Source organism: Eschrichtius robustus, chromosome 1 (assembly GCF_028021215.1).
Source record: "Eschrichtius robustus isolate mEscRob2 chromosome 1, mEscRob2.pri, whole genome shotgun sequence".
NCBI classification, from domain to species: domain Eukaryota; kingdom Metazoa; phylum Chordata; class Mammalia; order Artiodactyla; family Eschrichtiidae; genus Eschrichtius; species Eschrichtius robustus.
Window position 1 is genome coordinate 133,260,434 of NC_090824.1, and position 20,911 is coordinate 133,281,344.

The 20,911-nt window shown below is 36.0% G+C and overlaps 1 protein-coding gene across 2 annotated transcripts in view; it reads left to right on the forward strand.

Annotated features, from left to right (window-relative positions):
• ARIH1 (ariadne RBR E3 ubiquitin protein ligase 1) overlaps window positions 1–20,255 on the forward strand; it is a 116,945-nt gene extending 96,690 nt beyond the window's left edge. Inside the window, exons 7-14 of one of the 2 annotated variants that reach the window (XM_068555043.1) lie at window positions 694–800; window positions 2,975–3,017; window positions 3,557–3,628; window positions 6,355–6,485; window positions 9,876–9,933; window positions 13,914–14,174; window positions 15,617–15,729; window positions 16,888–20,255. In XM_068555043.1, coding sequence (XP_068411144.1) covers window positions 694–800; window positions 2,975–3,017; window positions 3,557–3,628; window positions 6,355–6,485; window positions 9,876–9,933; window positions 13,914–14,174; window positions 15,617–15,729; window positions 16,888–16,972 — 870 coding nt within the window. In that variant the 3' untranslated portion in view covers window positions 16,973–20,255. The remainder of the gene's footprint in view (window positions 1–693; window positions 801–2,974; window positions 3,018–3,556; window positions 3,629–6,354; window positions 6,486–9,875; window positions 9,934–13,913; window positions 14,175–15,616; window positions 15,730–16,887) is intronic. The other variant, XM_068555034.1, reaches the window with a different exon arrangement.
• The last annotated feature ends 656 nt before the right edge of the window (window positions 20,256–20,911 follow it).

A 20,911-nucleotide genomic window follows, 5' to 3' on the forward strand; every position in this document is an offset into this window, starting at 1 on the left:
TAATTTTAATTTTTATTAGAGATTAAACTGAAGGTCAGATCTTCTAGAAAATAGCATTTTTTAGGAATAGTATATTTTTTGAAATGGTCAATAAACTTGAGTTCTGATGGAGTGTTCCTTGAGCCATGTTTTGTCTCATAATAAAAATACTTCAAAAGTTATATTTCTTTTGATGAACTAAAGTGGAATCTTTGCTGTGGTTTAGGCACTGGCTTTTGTTCTTAGAAGAGCTTTCTGTGGTCAAAGAGAGAAATTCCATGTGTATCCCTCAGCTTGTTTCATACTATTCTATAGCATGTAAACGCCTTCCCTAAGTAGAAGCGTATCTTGTTTTCTTGTATCTTTTAAAATTGCCCTGAAATAGAACCGTAGACAAATTGATGCTTGTTAATGATCACATAATGGTGATCATTTATTTTAAAGTTCTCAGTGGGATTTTGAAGATAGAACAAGAGATAGGTTATATATTTTATAATACCAGGTCTTCACGGGATCTATAATCTTAGAAGAACAGTACATCCAAAAGCATTGCTGTAGGAGACTAAGTATTGCTGGCAGGTTTTTATGTGTCAGTGACACCATCCCCACTTTGTGATAGTGAGGAAGTAGTATAAATAATTGCATGGTGTACTGGAAAATCTTGCATCATGATTTAATTTGCTGTCATTTTTTATGTTCCAACTTGTATTTCAGTGCAATCGACTGTTAAAGTGGTGTCCTGCCCCAGATTGCCACCATGTTGTTAAAGTCCAATATCCTGATGCTAAACCTGTTCGCTGCAAATGTGGGCGCCAGTTTTGGTAAGCAAGTGATTTCCTAAATTGGAGTAGTGCACATAGCTTTTCTATTTATTTTTATTAGTAAAATAGTAGAAAAAAAGCAACTATACCCCAATTTTTAAAAAAGAAAAAGAAAAAAAATAGAAAATATTCTTTATCTGAGGTAGGTGGGTGATGTTGACTTTAAATAGTTTGTATTTCTTTTAAATAAAAATTAGATTAAAAAGTCACATCTTAAGATAGTTTTTCCTCTTTCTTTGTTGCTCTAACTTCTGGATTTATTTTCTTATGGGAAAAAAAATGCAGCGGTAATCACATTCTCTGTGTGCTCCACTGGAACGTATATGGCAGCAAATTTAAAGATCTGGGACAAAAACAGTTCTTCTCATTTCTTTTTTTTTTTCAAGTTTATCTGTTTTATATTTATTATTACATTATTTATTGTAAATTTAAAAAGTTCTTCTCATTTCTGATTGACTGCTTATTTTGTCAAATTATGTTTGGTTCCCTTATGGCTCTTGATCTGTTTTTAGGTTCTGTCTTAGGAAATAAAATACACAGTTAGGTGTTTTGTTTTGTTTTTAATTTCCTTTATTCTGACAAGTTTAATCTTACTCCTAAAAATATGCAGATAAATTTGGAAAGATAAAACTTAGTTGATAGATGTGCTTTCTTTAACTAAGAGTTGTTCTATGGGGCCCCTGGCCACAGCTTTCTTGGTAACCTGGATTCCTGGGAGTGCTGTAGCATACTCTTTAGCCTTTGAATTTTAGGTTCAATTTAGCAGGGAATTTCCAATATCACGTATTAGAGAGTTAAGATGATCTTCCATTCCCTTATGGATCTTTTAGGAATGAGAAGCCAGTCAAGCCAGGGGGCTCTGTAACTAACAAATAAACATTTTATTGGCATTCCGTATCATTCTTCTTTTTCTCCAAACATCTATAGAATTAGACTTATATATCATTAATACTAAGTATTTCCAAAAAGAGTAGGTAAACTCATAGAGATTAAATTTATGTAAAATACATGCTATTTTGGTAAAGATTAAATATTCATTATTGTTTCAGAGTTTACGCTGTAGACAGAGGGTAGAGTCTGATTCCTTACCTACTTTCAAATATACTTTTAGTATGAAATATTTCAAATACAGACTTAAGTATAGAGAATAACAACGAGTACTTACATAGTTAAAACCCAGCTTAATCAGAATCAGTATTTTGTTTGTTTTTGTCAAGAAATAAAACATGACAGATACATTTGAAGCTTCTTGATGTTCCCTTCTCCATTCCATTCCCCATGTTCATCTCCAGAAGTAACTGTTATCCTGACTTCATTTAAACTGATGTAGCACTTCATTCTTCTAATTTGCAAGGGATTTTTGGCATTCCCAAATTACTTGATTAGCTGATTAATCAGCCATACCATGGTTACTTTTTCACAAGCATTTGTGTTTATTCTTAATTTATACTTTTTAAACAAATGTATGTACCATGTGCCTAGAAAACAGAAAGGGATTAGCAATTAATATAGTCTTAGAGAATATGTAGACATAGTCTTTTGCTTTATACCTTGTTTGGTACAATTTATCTCTACTGGCTGAGGTTCATTTGTTTGGATCATGCAGAGATGTGACTTGTTTGCTTCCCACATATTGCTTACTGTGCATTAGTACTAAAGTATAGAATTACCCTACAAAGTCATTCTTTAACTCTTCATTTGGAGTGTTAAATAAAATATTTAATATATGCCTATGAAGCATTGGTTGAAATTTAAGTTCAAATTATTGAACATGATTTCATTTTGGTTTCAGTTAGATAATGGTCACAACAAGGAATTATACATATTAAAAACTATCAGAAAAATACAAATCTAACTAAACTGATTTTATTGTCTTAACAGTTTGGTAGCTATTTAAATAGTCATCTGTTATGAAATTGTCATCATAGCATGTCTTCATGCTTACAAGTCATTCCTCATTTCACACACACACACCCAAATATGTGTTGGTCCCAATACTAAATGCTAAATAATTTACTGTAGAATAAAATAGACATGGTTCCTGTCCTTGTATTTTGCAGTCACTAGAAACTGGTGAAAGTATTGAGGAACTGTAAAGCATGAAGTTGTTTGTTTGTTTACTTTACTTACAGTAGGTAGGACTTAATTCTTTTAACTCTTGTGTCACTTAACAGCTTTAACTGTGGAGAAAATTGGCATGACCCTGTTAAATGTAAGGTGAGTTTGCCTGGCATTTTCATTTTTAAATAAGGTAGTAGAGTACTTCTAAGACTTGATGACTGAAAGCCACGGCCCACAAGTTTGTTATTTATTCATTAGTAAATGGAAGATAGTATTTTACCCTTTTTATTTCAGGTGATCTTTGCAAGTATTCAGGGAACATTCCTTAGGAATAAAATCATCTCCTGATTATTATCAAGATAATGGGGAAAAAAAAAAGATACTGAGGGTTAAGGCACCTCCCTTGGAAGGCTTTGTAATTAGCTGAGGGGAATGACACACCTTGCAGCTGAGCCTCTCCTTGAGCTCTAGGTTCCCCACTTAGCTTCAGCCAGAGAAAGTCCTCCTTTGGTTGATTTTTGTATACCTGGACTGGATATGAGAATCAGAGGATTTCTTGGTTTAAAAGGTAGTAAACCCAGTGATAATCTTACCCTTTGGTTTTTACATTTAAGCTTGACTGTATTTAAGTGTTGATGTAATTTGCTATCCTTGAGTCTTCTGTTGTACTGAAAAGGGTTCCTGTTTTCAAACAGTGGTTGAAGAAGTGGATTAAAAAGTGTGATGATGACAGTGAAACCTCTAATTGGATTGCAGCCAACACAAAGGTTGGTATTTTCCTTCAGTAAACTCTTGGTATTGAAACTGATAAGGATAGGTGTATCAGCATTAGCAAAAGTAGTAAGTTTACCTAATAAAGGGCCTAGTTTTACCTTTTTCTTGATTAAGGTTTACTTTTTATTTTCAGAATTATTGCCTATTAATAATTTGCCTTTGTTTCACTGTTTGAGTTTATTTTATTGATTACTATAGTGCAATATGCACGGTACTCTGCTGTAGAAGTTTTCTTCTATCAGAAAAGCAGTAGTTGATAATTTTTCTACCCTGGGGTTTGATAATATCTTTTCATACTGTTCTTGGCTGCCTTTTAGTATACAAATGTATTATAGAGTTTTTTCCACCTAGCTTTTTTTTTTTAACTAGGCTATATTTCTGCCTTTTAAAATCCCCAGGGTTTAACTTCTAAGGAGTCATTCTTTAGGGCAGTGTTCAGTCAGAATAACCGAGTAACTTATTATTATGTAACTGAATTGGGCTTAACAAGTTTAACATTTTTAACATGTTAAACTTCCAAAATATGATTTATTAAGAGACTTGAATCCTGAGAAATAGAAGCTTTGGGGTAATATGAGTATCCTTGGTTTTTTGGTTTTTATTTTTTGAATAACATTGGTCATGATACTAGTTTCAAAATTCAGTATCTTTATGCCATGAACCACTTCTTTAACCCTAGATGAATGTCTTACAAATGCAGATAATCTTGAGCACCCTTCTTTTCTATCACTAAGTAATAAGTAAGCATTTGAATCTGAACTGTGTACCCAGCTAATTTCTAAGTAGAAAATTGTGTAAACATTCAATCTTACATCCTATTTGTATAGGAAGTGACTTGGGTGATGGATAATAAGGTTATTCATGGGCTACTCATTTTTATTATTGTCTTTCACATATGAAGATGATGTTTTAAAGAATATTGAGTCGTTTGACCAGAGTTAGTTACAGCTTTGCACTCTTCCATCACTCAGTCTCAGGATAGTGATAAGAATGAGTGCTTAAATGATGAAGGCCAGCACATGATTTTATACCATTAGTACCCTGCTCTACCCATAAAGATTAAAATATATGTATACATTTCTATCTCCCAGAAAGCATTAGCAGTAAAACAGTGAGTCCTGTCGCATAAAACAAATGCCCACATCTTTGAAGAATGTAGTTTTGAAGTTGATATTTCTGTGCTCTCTAAAACCATCACGATAAACATACCTTATGGCACTCAAAAAAACCTAACTATAATGTCAGGAAGTGGTTGCTCTTGTTATTTTTTAAAACTTTCCTGGTAGCCAAGCATTCTTTTTCAAAAATTGAAGGTTTCCCCACCAGAAATGTTCATTAAAATCCCAGAATCTGCTTTCAAACCAGTATTTAGAATAGGGCAGTTATATTTTCCCTAAGTAGTTTGATTAAACTGTAGCCCTCTTTCTGTATCTAGAAAAATCCCCAAATACTCTGAATCCCCAAGATGTTTAAAATAGGGAGTATAGGCTTGAATATGTTTTGAGTTTGTTTAGAAGGTAGATTATTAAGCAAGAATGGCAATTTGTAATAACAGATTTATCTACTTGGCAGTTTTGAGATGAAACTGAGGAGTTTTTCTTCTGAGACATTTCAGAAGCTTATTTTTGTTATTAGCTTTTTTAAAGGATTTGCAGATTGTTGGTATATTAAGAAATTAATACTAATTAGTTAATTATAGCTAAGAAATATAGAATGAAACAGATATATTAGGCCTGGAATTTGCTTCTTTGGGAAAATGTAGTATTTTTTTTTATGTGAGTGACTTCAAAAATTTGATTGAAAATGTATAATTAAATATTGCTGTATTGACCTATTGAATTACTATAGTTTATGGGTAGTGTAGTCTGTTCACAATAGCTGAATTGCAAGTAATATAATGGGTGATCCTCTCCCCCCGTTATGGGAGTAACAGATGTCAGATACAAAAATGTACAACAAAATCCAAGCTTTACATCTTATGGTTTTCTTAAAAATAATGAGTAAGTTTAATTTTCTAGATTTTTCAAGAGAAAAAAAAAAACATGCCTGCAGGGTAATAACTTTGGCTCATTAGCAACCGAGAAAATGATACGGTCTTGGAAAAAAGAAAAGTGATCTCTGTAGCACAATTGTAAATGGACCACAAGAAAGTTGGGAAATTCAGTAGCCACAAAAAGAATTTACCCATCTTGCTTGCCTGATTCCTGAGGCCAAATTGCTTGGGTTTGTATCCTGACTCTACCATTTGCTACCTGTGTGACCTTGGACTAGTTTCTTTAAAATTTTCTTAGTTTATTCATCTGACAAATGGAAATAAGAGTAGGGCCACTATAAAGATTATGAGTTAATGCATATAAAACACTGAGAACAGTGTATGGGATACAGGAAGTACTCAATGATTATTTCTAGATGACACTAGAAGAATATATTTACATGAAGAAAATGTTTAACCTCCCATAAAACTATTACTACTATGTGTTTGGTTAAAAGTACTTAAAATGTTTTTGTCTCCCAACCCCACTAAAACAAATCCTTAAGTTGTTATACATCTTAATAGCCAGTAATAATAACAACTCGTTTTCAATGGTATTTATTGTTTGACACTGAGTGCTTTACATGTATTAATCACAATAACTGTGGTATTTAAAAATAAACCAAATCTAAAACTGGCTTCTCCTCAGTGTAGCATTGACACCAACTTTATAGTTTCTCTTCATAGGAATGTCCCAAATGCCATGTCACAATTGAGAAGGATGGCGGTTGTAATCACATGGTCTGTCGTAACCAGAACTGTAAAGCAGAGTTTTGCTGGGTGTGTCTTGGCCCTTGGGAACCACATGGATCTGCCTGGTAGGTTGGGGAAATGAAGGGAAGAACATGTTCACATAAGTATGTGATGTATCTGCCACGTATTATGAATAAGGTTTCTACCTCATGGAAATCACCATCTAACTTGGGAGCTAGATAAATGAATACAGTGTGTGATCATTGTTAAAAGTATATGCAAGATATCCAGAGAGAGGGATTAATTAGGCTTATCTCACAGATCATGTAACAGTTGAGTTGAACTTCAAGGAGGACTAAGGGTTCATTTGTTTAAAAAGTGGTAGGAATAACATTCAGGGCAAAAAGAGCCGCATGAACAATGGTAGAATGATGTGAAAGTACGTGACTTATCCAGAAAAGAGTTGCATTGTCTAATATGTCTTTCTAGATAATAGTTGAAAACTCAGAGACTTGGCAAAACCCCTTCCACGGTTGTGTTTTAGTTACCCTGTACCGCCATTAGACAAAAAATTTGTTCCAACTTTAAAAATTGGAAAAATTGCCCAATGCTATCCAGATTTTTAGCCTCTCTTTGAAACATAGGAACAGGCCTGCATTTCTGTTTGGCAGAAATCACCTGGAATTGATTAGTAGCCCTTTAGATGGAGCCTTTACTTTGCAGTTTGTTTTCCCAAGACCGAAGCTTATTGGCATTTTCATATATCATGATGGCACTAGTCACATTTGGTAGCAATACATACCTTTGTTCCAAGTACATTTCTTATCAATTTGGGAAAAATGCAAGTTAGATTGAGGATGCCTTGATGCATTTTTTTCAAAATGAGAAAAATGGGAGCTAGCACATCTCCTGGTAAAAGTGGAAATATTTCTGGGTGTTATAGTATGCAAATTGCCTGTTTCACTCATTTGTGTTACTTGCCTGTCTCCTATTGGTGTTGAGTGTGTGGCTGCTCAAATTGTGGGGAATAGGAAAAGAGAAAGTAGGCTGGGACCTAAAGTAGTTTGGACATTATCAGAAGGATTTTAACTGGGAGTGACAAGATTAGATCTGTAGTTCAGATGAGAAGGTTCTGTATTACGTGCTTTACATACGTTATCTGGACATTGTGACTGCTTTGTAGAGCGTGGGTGGGAGGGGAAGAAATTGCAAGTTCAAGACAAGGTGAGGAGGGTCTGAACTTAAGACAGTGGCAAGTCTTTCCTTTTAGATTCATTAATTAGAGGAATAGTAAGAGGGATTATTTGTCTGACATTAATTCTGAACCAGGTAAAAACTAATTGCTTAGATAGAAGGAAAGAAAGTGATTTTACCACTGTTAGAGCCAAGGAAAGGTATTTGGGGTATAGGTACTCTAGATTTTAGGAAGTCAAACTGGAGGATTAGAGTGTTCCTGGAAACTAAATTCACTCGAATGTATTTAAACAAGCCTAGTGAAGGGGAGAGGGAATAGGAAAGAAGAGATATTAAAGAGACTTTGTGTGTGTGTAAGGAAATCTCTGATCACAACTCAAATTTTCAATGAGCTGTATTGAAAAATGGAAAGGGTACAAAACAAATGATGGATACAGAAGAATGAAGAATGGCCTGGACCAGGGGTGTCAGAAATGTTGCCTGTGTCTTTAACATTGCAGATAAATCATGCTGTGCTTTCTTGTTTAAATCTGAAAATGCCTCAGAAATCTTCAAAAAAGCATTCCAAGTAGCACTATCAGTCATCTGAGTTAGAAGTATAGATGGGCCCTGCTTTCTTTCTTGGCCTTAAAATTCTTTTGGCAGATTAAAGCCCAGAATGAGTTGAGGCTTAAAAGTTATCGAAAAATATCAAAAGGAAAGTTTAAAAGGATGTGTCAGATAGAAAGAAGAGGTGTTAATAGTTGACCAGTAGAGGGCAAGAAGAGGCAGTCTTTGGGCTAACTTGAGTAGAGTAATTATTGGTAAAAGAGGATTATAACCCAGCCTGGGGGAAAATTAGTAAGTCTCCTGACTCAGGTGATTTGTGGTCTGGGTTACTTTAAAAACTTCAAGATGAGATCAGTAAGCCATTGTTGGTTATTTCTGAGTACTTACGGAAAATGGAAAGGTACCAGAGATTGGGAGCAGACAGAACGTAATCCCAAATATCCAAAATTTCTGATTCCACAAGCTGCATATGAACCGTATAACTTAGTTTTTCTCTTATGTGAAATTCCAGAATCAAATGGTATTATTAGGTTGATGGATATAGGAATGTTTGGTAGATTTCAGCAAGGTATTTCACTGTGGACTGAGAGGTTTGTGGCCTAGGCTGTGAATACAGACAGGGAGGTTTGGGATTAACTGAATGACCATTTCTTGGAGTACAGATAATAGGTTTGTGTCTTCTAGTGAAATGCTTTAAAGGTTTGCTGAAAGGCTTTGTCCTCATCTTTTTTATTCACATCAACTATATACTGCTTTTCTGGTCAGTTGTACTGATGATTTTCTTGAACTAGTATAAGAATCTTGTATACATTTTGGGGTAACATCAAAGAGGGATATGGAATATATAAACCATTATAATCCTGAAGGACTTGGCAAGCTGGAATAATGAATCCAGTTTAACAAGATTTACATTAAATTCAAAATTCTTCTAAGAAGATTACTGTTAAAAGACTCTGAAGACATGAACTCACTAGTTAAGAGCATGGGCCTCAGTTGGCAGATGGGCATAAGTTTAATTTCCATCTCTGAAGCTCTATTTTTTGACCTTAAATATGTTGCTTATCTTCTCTTCATCTGCTCAATGAGGATAATATTTCATAAGGTGCTTGAGGGGATTAAATGTGATAGTACAGTTGAAGTCCTTAGTAAGTGGATGGTATGTAGTTAACACCCAGTAAACGTCAGCTGCTCCTGTAATGTAGGTTCCCGTAAAAGAAAACAGAGGAACAAGGGAAGTGCCAGTTTTATACATCTCCACTCTGAGCTGACCTCTCTAGGAAGATTCAGTGATTCTTGTAAACTGTAATAGCATATAAAGCACATAGCAGTCTGTCAGCTATTGGTTTTCTTTGGTGTATACAAGTGAGGATAAGAAGGTGAGTAATTCTGGAAAAACTGGGAATATTTGGCTAAGTAACAGACAACCTAGGAGATGAGGTGATCTCTTTCTTCAAAAATTGAATTAGAAGTTCAAACTACTGTTGGTAAGTGGAAGTTCTAGAATAGCAGTGTTTTCTGATGATAATCGGTAAGCTGATTTGAATGGACTGCCTCAGGAGGTGGAGAACTAACTGCCTATTACTAGTAGAGAACTGACACACTATTATGGAAAGGATTCAAACACTAGGGGTGTTTGTTTTTTTGCACCTCAGTTTATCTGTGTAAAAGAGAGTATTGGTTCTAGGTAATCTCTAAATCCAGGCTAAAATTCTGTGATTTGTTCCCTTTCCATTGATTTATGGCTTTATGGAATCCTCTTCACTTACTTTAAGGTACAACTGTAACCGCTATAATGAGGATGATGCAAAGGCAGCAAGAGATGCACAGGAGGTAAGTACATTTATTTTCAAACAGTTGAACAGGAGTATGCATTTTATGTTGATTAGGGAATGATTTAGCTGGAGTGTTCAGTTCTGAAAGATTTGTTGAAATGACATTCCAGTAAATACTGGGTATCTGTGTACCTGTAGAGAGGGGATCTTATGCAAAATGGATATCAGGAGTACTCCTATTTATAAGTTTGTTTGCATTTTTTAAAATTAATCTAGCACACTTTCAGGTTTCAGTAGTCTTCAGTATCAAGATTTTCCCTTCCCAGCAAGGAGACTAAAGAATAGTATTTGTTAAATGGCACTGCTGCAATTTATATGCAGTCTTACTTCTTTTAATTAATTATCTCATTGTTCATCAGGAAGCTCTAATGATTTTAGGGGAGCTGATTTGGAATGAACTGTCTCAGGAGGTAGGGATTTCCCTCTTACTGGATAGGGAAATAACCCACTATTATAGTAGACGGGATTCAAACCCTAGGTGTGGATTAGATTCCGTAACACTTTTATTTCCTTTCAGCCTGATAATTCTGTCATAATTGTAGAATCCTGGAATTTAATCATTCCTTACATTCATCCATTCTGTGTTGAAATTCCCCAGTTGTCCCCGCAAAGTCTTTTTAAATGGCTTGCCTTGCCAGGATGCAATCCAAAACAAAACCTGTTTGTTATTGTTTCACTTTTTAAATGCTTCTTTAAAACTTATCATAATTTAAATTACCATAAATACAAAGGAATATATTTATATAACCTAGGCAGTCATATTACAGACTTTCACAATATCTGTGATCCTTTTAAAGGAGGAAAAAAAACCTCCACAAATTCCAATGTTGATTTAAATTATATTTATTATAATACGACTTAACTATGTTTAAACATAAAACCAGCTGTAAACTCTTAAGCAACTATACACCCAAACCAAGAAGACCACAAAACCAGTGGAACTCAAGTTAAAACTAATTTGACAGATAAGTTATTTGCTGAAATTAAATTACTGTTGATAGACTGTTGTCAGACCAGGTTTTTTAAATTTAGGGTTACCCATACTACTAAATGCCATGTGATAATTTGTTCTCCCACCAGTTTTCTAGATCTCACCTATTGCACATTCACCCCTACAGTGCATCAAAATTTGATTTGATCAGAATTTATCATTAATATATTCTTTTATCACTTATTATTCTCAACTCTGGTGCAGTTAAAGTAATCTTGCTTGATGCCAATTTTAGCCATTTCACAAATGTAAGACCTGAAAATGTTGATTCTCATAAGTTCATTCATATGGCCCGGAGTGTTTGTGTTTTCTTTAGGTTATTATCAGATTTTTAATATTTAAACATTCCATGGTCTGTTTAAACCAGATCATTTGGCACCCCTACTCCAGTTTGTCTAGCATCCTTAGACTACAGTTTGAGAAACATCACCCCATGTAATCTTTATATACAAAACTCTACAATGACAGTCATGCTTTTCCCTACCTCCCATTTGGAATCGATTCTACTGTTACATTTTTATTTAGCTCAGTTTGTCATTGCATCTCCTTCTGTTTTGGGTTTGTTTGTTTGTTTGTTTGTTTTTAAATCTTAGCCCTCATGGCTTTCTGCTTCTGTTTTAAGCAGTCACAATTGTCTTAAATTCTGCTGAAGAGACCATAAATTTTCCTAAAATTTTCTTCTAATTTTGATAATATTTTTTTTGAGTCCATAGAGAACTGTTCTTTTTCTCTTATGCTGCGTTACATTTTTCCTAATAACCATGGTAGGCTTTTAGTTTTTACTTATCCTGAATGAAGAGTAGTCTAGTTAGATCTAGCCAGAATATGGTATTTGCTGACAACAAAAAGTATATGGGTTATCCTTGGCCTTACCTGGTCTGCATTTGGGTGCTGGTAGGAATCCCTTTCTGAGGTCCACAGGGAGGGTGGATTATTGGGCATAGCTTCTAAGCCCTGCTAATGTGTAGATTGTAGATGCTAGAATGCATTATTTTTCTAGCTCATTTCTTTTGGACTAAACTAGAATCTTCTGATCCTGTGGGTGTACAGGGAAAAATTTCATATGAGTGCCTGTATTTGTTTGTTTATTTAAGTGGGAGCCATACCTCCCAGAATGGAGCACACCATTGCACATATCTAGCATATTCTTTCCTCACTTCCCCTACTTCCATACTCAGGCCTAGTGTTTTCTGGGAGTTGTAGTTCTTAAAAAGTACTTGAAAGTTGGCACACAATACAGAAAGAACATAGATGGTACTTTGAGTGCCTTGGAAGGATGTTACCTGTGTTGTAGAAAGTTGTTGACTTAATATACTATGCCACAGTTATGACAGGGGTGGACATTGGAATTTTCTTTTCTTTTTTTAATTTTTATTTTTATTTATTTTTTTGGCTGCACCGTGCAGCTTGCAGGATCTTAGTTTCCTAACCAGGGATCGAACCCAGGCCCCTGGCAGTGAGAGTCCTTATCACTGGACCGCCAGAGAATTCCCTGAATTTTCTTATCTACTAGACTTTCTTTCTTTTCATATTAGGTGCTAGAGATAACAAGATTACTTTTTTTTTTTTTTGGCCAGCTGGGCCTCAAGGCTTTTGGGATCTTAGTTCCCCGACCAGGGAATTCCCTGAATTTTCTTATCTACTAGACCTGTGAGTTGCCAGATAGTAAATATTTTCAACTTTGCAGACTATATAGTCTCTGTTACAATTACTCAATTCTGTCCCTGCTCTTGAAATGCTGACTCAGCCATAGACTTAAAAGAGTGGGCATGGCAGTGTTCCAAGTTAACTTTGTTTACAAAAAATTGGCAGCAGCTGGATTTCACTCACAGGCCAGAGTTTGCCTACCCCTGTTCTAAGCAGTCAGGTTGTTGTTTTGTTTGTTTTTCCAAAGTGTTTTTAGGATACTGATTGCATTTCTCAATCCAGATTCTGACATTTGATTAAAAATGGGTCTTATTTGCAGTGTTGGTGTGGGTTTTATTTCATGTTGAATTTTAAAGGTATTTAAAGGTATTTTAGACCTGATATTTTTTATATATATATATATTTTTTTTTTGTAATACTTCATGTACTTTAAAAGACTCTTCATAAAACTGTAGTACCATAATTATGTTTGTATATATATTTATTATATATTATTTTATAATTATATACTTAAAACAGTACTTTGTTAATATCATCAACTATCCAGTGTTCAAATGTCCCCATTTATCTCATAAACTTTCTTTTATAGTTGGTTTAAATCAGGATCCATACAGGTGCACAAGTTGGATGTGATCCTCTAATCTATAGGTCCTTTCATTTTTTTGTTTTTTTTGGGGGGGGGTTTTTTCTTCCCTTGCCATTTGTTTGTTGAGGAAACTAAGTCATTTTTCTTGCAGAATTTAACACATTCTGGATTTGCTGATTGCAACTCCCTGGTTTTATTTAATAGGTTCTTCTATCCCTGAATTTCCTGAAACTGGTGGTTAATTCTAGATACTTGAATTCAGACTCGATTTGGGGAGGGGTGTGGAAAGAACACAGATCACTTAACCAGTGGTACTGTATAGTTTCTGTTGCATTATATTAGGTGTTATATGATGTCTGGTTGCCTCTCTTTTGTTTTCTACTTTAAAATATTGATGTACCTTATTACATACCGCAGAACAGAGCTATCCAGTAGAACATTCTGTAATGATGGAAATATTCTTTATTACCACTATCTAATGTGGTAGGCACTGACTGCGATATGGCTGTTGAACACTGAGGAACTGATTGTTTTACTTTAATAGCCACCTGTGACTAGTGGCTGCTGTATTGGAAAGTACAGCTATAGGACATTCAAAAAATTATAAATAACAAAGGTAGCAGTAGATGTCTCTTTGTTCCCGATTTTAGCCTAAATTCCTATACCGTTTCATCAGTAAATATGATATCAGCTTTTGTGTATATATAATACATTTGTTATAATTATGTGACCTTAATTTTTCTTAATGGGACAGCGATCTAGGGCAGCCCTTCAGAGGTACCTGTTCTACTGTAATCGCTATATGAACCACATGCAGAGTCTACGCTTTGAGCACAAACTATATGCTCAGGTGAAGCAGAAAATGGAAGAGATGCAACAGCACAACATGTCCTGGATTGAGGTGCAGTTCCTGAAGAAAGCAGTTGATGTCCTCTGCCAGTGTCGTGCCACACTCATGTACACTTATGTCTTCGCTTTCTACCTCAAAAAGAATAACCAGTCCATTATCTTTGAGGTAGGAATAGTTACTGAGTGGGGAAAAAACCCACCTGTGTGTCATAGGACTACTTGCCTTTCATAGATAAGATATATAGAGTTTTAAAGCTTACTCTCTGCCCAAAAATGTGGATTAAAAGTTTAGTGTTAAGGGCTTCCCTGGTGGCGCAGTGGATAGGAATCTGCCTGCCAGTGCAGGGGACACGGGTTTGATCCCTGGTCTGGGAGGATCCCACATGCCGCGGAGCAACTGGGCCCGTGCGCCACAACTACTGAGCCTGCACTCTAGAGCTCACGAGCCACAACTACTGAGCCTGTGTGCCACAACTGCTGAAGCCCGCGCGCCTAGAGCCCGTGCTCTGCAACCAGAGAGGCCACTGCAATGAGGAGCCTGCGCACCGTGGCGAGGAGTGGCCCCCGCTCGCCGCAACTGGAGAAAGCCCGCGCGCAGCAACGAAGACCCAACGCAGCCAAAGATAAATAAAATGAATAAAAATTTAAAAAATTAAAAAAGAAAAGTTTCGTGTTTATTAGGAAGATACAAGAAATTTAGATTTCTTGCTGTAAACTACGTTCAAATTGATGTGGTTTAGCCAGCTAGCGATTTAGTGTGCAGGCTCTGGAATTAGCCCTGAATTTGAATCTTGACTTCATCACTTTTTAGCTCTGTTGACTTGAAGCAAATTACTTAACCTCGTCTATATCTCTATTTTAGCATGGGGATAAGTTTTCTATAAATGTTAAGAGGTTTAAGTGAGACAATCCATGTATAATGCTTACGTAACACCTGGCACGTCATAAGTTCTTTCAGAAGTCTTTATTCAGGCAAAACTAATACATGGTATTAGAAGTTAATATGGTGCTTGCCTTTTGTGGAGAAGTAATGACTAAAAGGGGGCCTTTTAGCAGTAGAGGTTTTTCAAGTAGAGATGCTCATTTAAAATTGATGCATGCAACATTGATGTTGATAGATGGCTGGGTAATAACAGTGACTAGCAGATGGGAATTTATATCGGTAAATACATAGAACTAGCCATAGTAGTAAAGGATAACAAAATTTTAATCTTCCATACAGTGTTCTCTTACAAGAAGTAGATATCTAGCTAGATATAAAGAATAATGGGTTTCTAATTTTTCCTCAAGCTTTAGCCAATAGCAGTTTTCAGAACTGGAAGATTCCAAAAACTTTTTCTTATGTCCTTTCAGATTGTCATTAATATTCTTCCAGAGGTAATGGATAAATCTTTAGTTCTTTTAATATTTAAAAAATTGTCCTGGAAAAGAAAAAACAAGTTGTTAGGGGTGAAAGTGATGAAGGGCTTTACAGGTGCAGTTAAACCACCTGTGAAAATTACAAAATTGGTGCTGAGCCACAGTCTATCAAGGAAGCAGCTAAGATGGTTTATCTTTTAGCTTTCTTTTGAAGGCAAAATTTACTATATATTCTTCTTCCTCTTACAGAATAACCAAGCAGATCTAGAGAATGCCACAGAGGTGCTCTCGGGCTACCTTGAACGAGATATTTCCCAAGACTCTCTGCAGGATATAAAGCAGAAAGTACAAGATAAGTACAGGTAAGGTTTTCTCCAGTAGTTGTTGAACAAAAATGTCTGCCACCGGTGGTCTGGTATGCCTTAGTGGTGAAGTTAGATGATGGTGAAACTTGGGTTTAGCATATTCAATAACTGAGCTGCTGCCATGTTTCTCACAGATTGCTTCTGTCCTTTGGGCAACAGATTCCAGATAGTGCTAGTCAAGCATAGGGAGGAAATCAGCCGTTTATCCCACTGGCTGATTCTGCTTCTTCCATGAAGTTTTATCTATGTAGTTGCTGCCCTGACAGGAAGAAGGAGCCCCAAAAGGGCAAGTGGCTATTAGGATGAGGGGTGAGATTAGGATGCTGGCCCTAGCCTAGGGATCCTGTGGATCATGGCTGTTGACAAGTGAGCTACCCAAACTTTTTAAAGAGTTTTTCTAAGATTTGTTTTTTCTAAGGAGAGATTTGCTTTGTCCTAGAGATAGATGATACTTTAAGATATGTTACCACTTAAGTGAAAGGTGCAGAATGTTTGCTTTCTCAACATGGAGCTCTTTCTCCCACAGCTGTTTTCTGGCAAATACTAATATCTTTTTAATAGTAGTAGAAACCTTTGGGAATTTGGAAGACTTGGAGATTTAGTCCTAAGTAATATTTTCACTTCCCTTAGCCGGCTATAGCTGCCACTAGTACTTTAAGATTTTACAGGTGTGAATAAATAACCCCTGAAACTACTTCTTCCTAAAACTGTTTACTTACCTGTAGAATGACAAGATTGAGTCAGATGATTTCTAAGGCCTTTATTTTATTGCTCTAGAATTAATTTCCCAAAACTGGGAACTTCAAAAAATACCTTTTTAAAATGAGAAATAGTCATGTCTTTACATCTAGACCTGAAAATGTGCCTCTTAAAAACAAAAACAGGTGCTTGGGGGAATTCCCTGGTGGTCCAGTAGTTAGGACTCCCAGCTCTCACTGCTGAGGGCCTGGGTTCAATCCCTGGTCGGAGAACTAAATCCCACAAGACATGCGGAACAGCCAAAAAAAAACAAACAACAACAACAGAAAACAGGTACTTGGTTCTAAGTCTGGATAAACTGTAGGGAACCTTAAAAAATAAGTAAATGCCTCTTTTTTTAATTATTGGAGGCTGACAATGGGTTGTTTTTTTTTTTTTTTTTCTCTTTGATTACAGATACTGTGAGAGTCGACGAAGGGTTTTGTTACAGCATGTGCATGAAGGCTATGAAAAAGATCTGTGGGAGTACATTGAGGACTGAGAATGGCCCTGCATAAAATGAACTCTGAAAACTTTACCATCTAGAGTGCTCATGCAATTAAAACAAACAAAACAAAACAAATACAAGCAAGGAGGCACTAAGCCTATTCTGACACCGCTGGTCTATAGTACCAGAATTCTGTTTTGTTAATGGAAAGTTTAAGTAAATTATATTGTAATAAAAAAAGGTAGATAAACCATTGTACAACAGTATTCTAGGCCGCCAACAAAAGTGTGACAGACACACTAAAAGCCCTCCAACTTTAACTTGTAACGTAGCTTCATTCTCAAAGCTGACTCCTTTTTTTTCATTTTCTTTTTCCTGAGTGTAGTACAGTTAAAATTTAAAATAGCTCCTTGACACTGCTTTTCATGTCCAAACCAGCCATTTTGTTGTACTTTGGTAAAGGACCTCTTCCCCTTCCTCCCATGCACATACAGATACACCCAAACACGCAGACTGTCTCTCTCTCATACCCCAAGGTCATGAGTGAATGATGATTAGTTCCTTGTAAAGAAAATTCTTGGGGCGGGGAAGAGGGTAGGCAGAAAGAGGGATTAAACAAACAAACAAAAAAAAAACAAAAAAACTTTGTATATGACTTTTAAAACAAGAGGACAACACAGTATTTTTCAAAATTGTATATAGCGCATATGCATGGACAAAGCAAGCGTGGCACGTGTTTGCATAATGTTTAATTACAAAAAATATTTATTCTTTAAAAATCTTCAAGATTATGTCTTTTGCTGTGCATTTTCTTTCAGTTTGCTTTATCTTTCCAGGGTTGAGGGTTGGGCTAAAAGGTGTGTTGGTTTAGCACCTCTGGAAGACCTGTCTAGAGCTCTTTGATTTCCCTTTCCTGAGATTACTTTGCCCTCTCTGGTTTGATATGTTTGTTGCTCTCCATGGGCCTCATGCCCTGAATTCCCAGCTCCTGGTTGGGTATAGAGAAGTCAAGTTCTGACTGAATGCCATGGCCTGATAAGGGCTGCAACAGGGAGCTTTGCTGCTGCAATTCAAGAATCACCTAGTCCCCAACCTCATCCCTCTCCACGGCCTCATGCATCTCCGTAAGCCTTTGTGTGCCCGTGTCATATAGCTGAAGGCTTCCTGCCACATCCAGAGGAAACATTTCAAAAAATTTTCCCCTTAATTGCTGCTTTGAGCCTTTTAAGATTTTAGTTATGGCTCTTCTCTCACCCTTCTTTACGTTAGGGTGTCAGATAGAATGTTTTTCCTTTAAATATAAATAAATAGCCATTCACTTAGTTTCAGATTGTGAATTAAAAATGGCAGATACTGAAATTGCTTATGTGTGTTGCTGTGGGTTCAGTTTGAAGGCAAACACCCTAGAACTTGATATTCCCATCTAGTGCATTTAAATAGAAACCACTGTTTGCTTCTTTTCTATTGTCAGCAAATAGGAGAATTAATAATGTGTTTTAGCTGTGATGTCCATTTTTATGAAATTTCTACTAAGAGCTATGTTAAAAGTAAAGGGTGGTGGTGGTTTTATTAACTATGTATCTGTTTAGGCCATTCTTGCTGTGGTATTTTTCAACAGATTAGCATCCCTAAATCTGTCAGTTTTATACAGGAGTACAGAGTGAACTAGGCAACTTGACTGAGGTCTTAATACTAAATACCACTTGTGGCTGAAGGACCTCTTTGTCTTCCTCTAAATGTCTTGCGCCTAGGGAGTGTTTACCGTTTGTGAGGCAGCTTTGTCTGCTCTTGCATTGTACATCTTATTACATCATTGGGAAGTAGGTTCACTTTCCTCTGGCCTTTTGCCTAAGTTAGGCTTTGCTAAATCAACCCTACTTTTCCTTTTAGAAAAGGTTGTTACATGAGATGTACTTGCAACTATTCTTTTCCCATCAAAAATCAGTGAATGTTTGCTGAATATATTATGCTGCTTCCTTAAACCACTTGTTGCTTTAGGATCAACTTTACCTGTACCTTTTATCCTCCCTTCTCTTGCCACCTTAGGTGCAAATCTGAACTCAGTGTCTGCTTCCGTATTCTCTTCTCCTCCCCTTTCCCTGTCAACCATTTGACTTTATTTTAAATGACTGCATCAATCTTAATTGACATTTATCAAAACTAAGGATTTTTTTTTTTTTTTTTTTAAAGAAAGCTTGAATAAGTTCCTTTCCCTGGTAACTTTGAAAAGCAGCCAGAGTTGCTATCTAGATATATGTGGTTCCATTAAAATGTTTTGTGTATGTGTGGTGTTTTTAAAAAACCTTACCAGTTAACTGCAGTATCTAAGTTTGAGTGTCATAAATCCTTTCTACATGCTCCCCTTACAACAAGTATCCAGAAACAATGTGTGCACTTCATAATATCAGCCCCCACCCATGGAGGAACAGTGCTTTTTAGAGCTGCTTTCTAGTTTCAGTGTTGGCATATTACCTGAGGGTATAGCAATTGTGGGTGCATTCCCTAATTTGTATGGATCAAGATGAATTGGCATTTTCCACTTCCAAGCTTCTAACAGCTGTCTCCATATTTGACAGAATTCCCTGAGTTAATTGCTTTCATTGTTAGTAACTTCAGTGACCCCAGCTGGGATAGGCAAGCCATATTGTATGACAGCTTCCCTGTTTCACCTACCTAAGTCTTTCTGTCAGAGGGCTCTATTCATGGTCAGCACCAGGGTCTCCCTGTCTTCTTGAGGTCTTCTGAAAAGTGCATGCTTCATTTGAACAATTCATTGAGCAGTAGTTGGACATTAAATGATTTACAATAAAATGTCGATCCAAAGCGCAGGATACAAACCACAGTGGTAAAATTGAGTAGTATATAATATCATCAGACTCTAAATTCTGTGTAATCTGCTGCGACCCAGATTGTATGTGTTTATGTGTGTTTAAATAAATATATTAAGTACACAGGTGTATACATACACACAAATATAACAGATCCAAGACTGACTGACTTGATTTGAAATGGTTGAATCTGCAGTGTAAAATGTGGATCAACCATGATTAGGAACTGAAATTTAGTATAAGAGAGAAAAGGACTTGATGTAACAAAATCTTTTAGCTACAAATCCCAGTATAGAGCACTTGGGGGATGGGAGGGGGCGGGTTGGTGAGACAATCAGATCGGTAAATTGATTAAATGCTCCTAACCCTGTAATTTTGTGCATAGAGCACCCTGTGCTGTGGAAATAACTGTTCTTAGATTTTCATTGTAACTGGACTGTTCAGGTTGCCCAGAGGGAAAGAACATTCCTAATTCTAATAAAATAAACTTTTATTTTGTTATTCCATTAGTTACTTATGTTTATTTTTATAGTTAAAAAAAGAGACGGTGGCCTAACAGTCACCTGTATTATGTGCCTTATTCACTGTTCCTACTTAACATGAAATGTCAAGGTTTGGTTCAGTTTCTTTTCAGGGAACTGTGAATGAGACTATCCCCAACAATTATCTTGGTTAATGAAGCCTTCAGAGCATTTTCTGGAAGACTTCCAATTTCTGTGTCTTGAACATTGAATTTAGATTGCTATTCATGTTGTAACAGTGATATTAAATGCTCAGTAGATCTTTGTCAATTTATAAAGATAAAATATTTAAAAAGTCATTCTCATGCTTAAAACTCCTTCACATTACTTCCACTTAGCTCACTTTTAGAAGCTGATATCTCCCATAGGAATGGAGGGAGAGTTGTCTTAAAGAAGGTCCCAAAGTTGAGATCTTTGTTATTGATATTCTAGCCAAGTCCAGATTTTAGGACAATTTAATTTGGTCTTATTTGGATCTGTAATTATGAGAGTTCATTTATCACTTGTATCTTCAAAGCACTTTAACTTGTATCATTGTCTAAAGCAAGTGGGGTAGAAGTTACTCTGTTTTATAAAAGAAAATAAGGCTCAACAAGGTTAAGTAACTTGCCCAAGATTTCACAATTTCTCCTGTCTGGGACTCC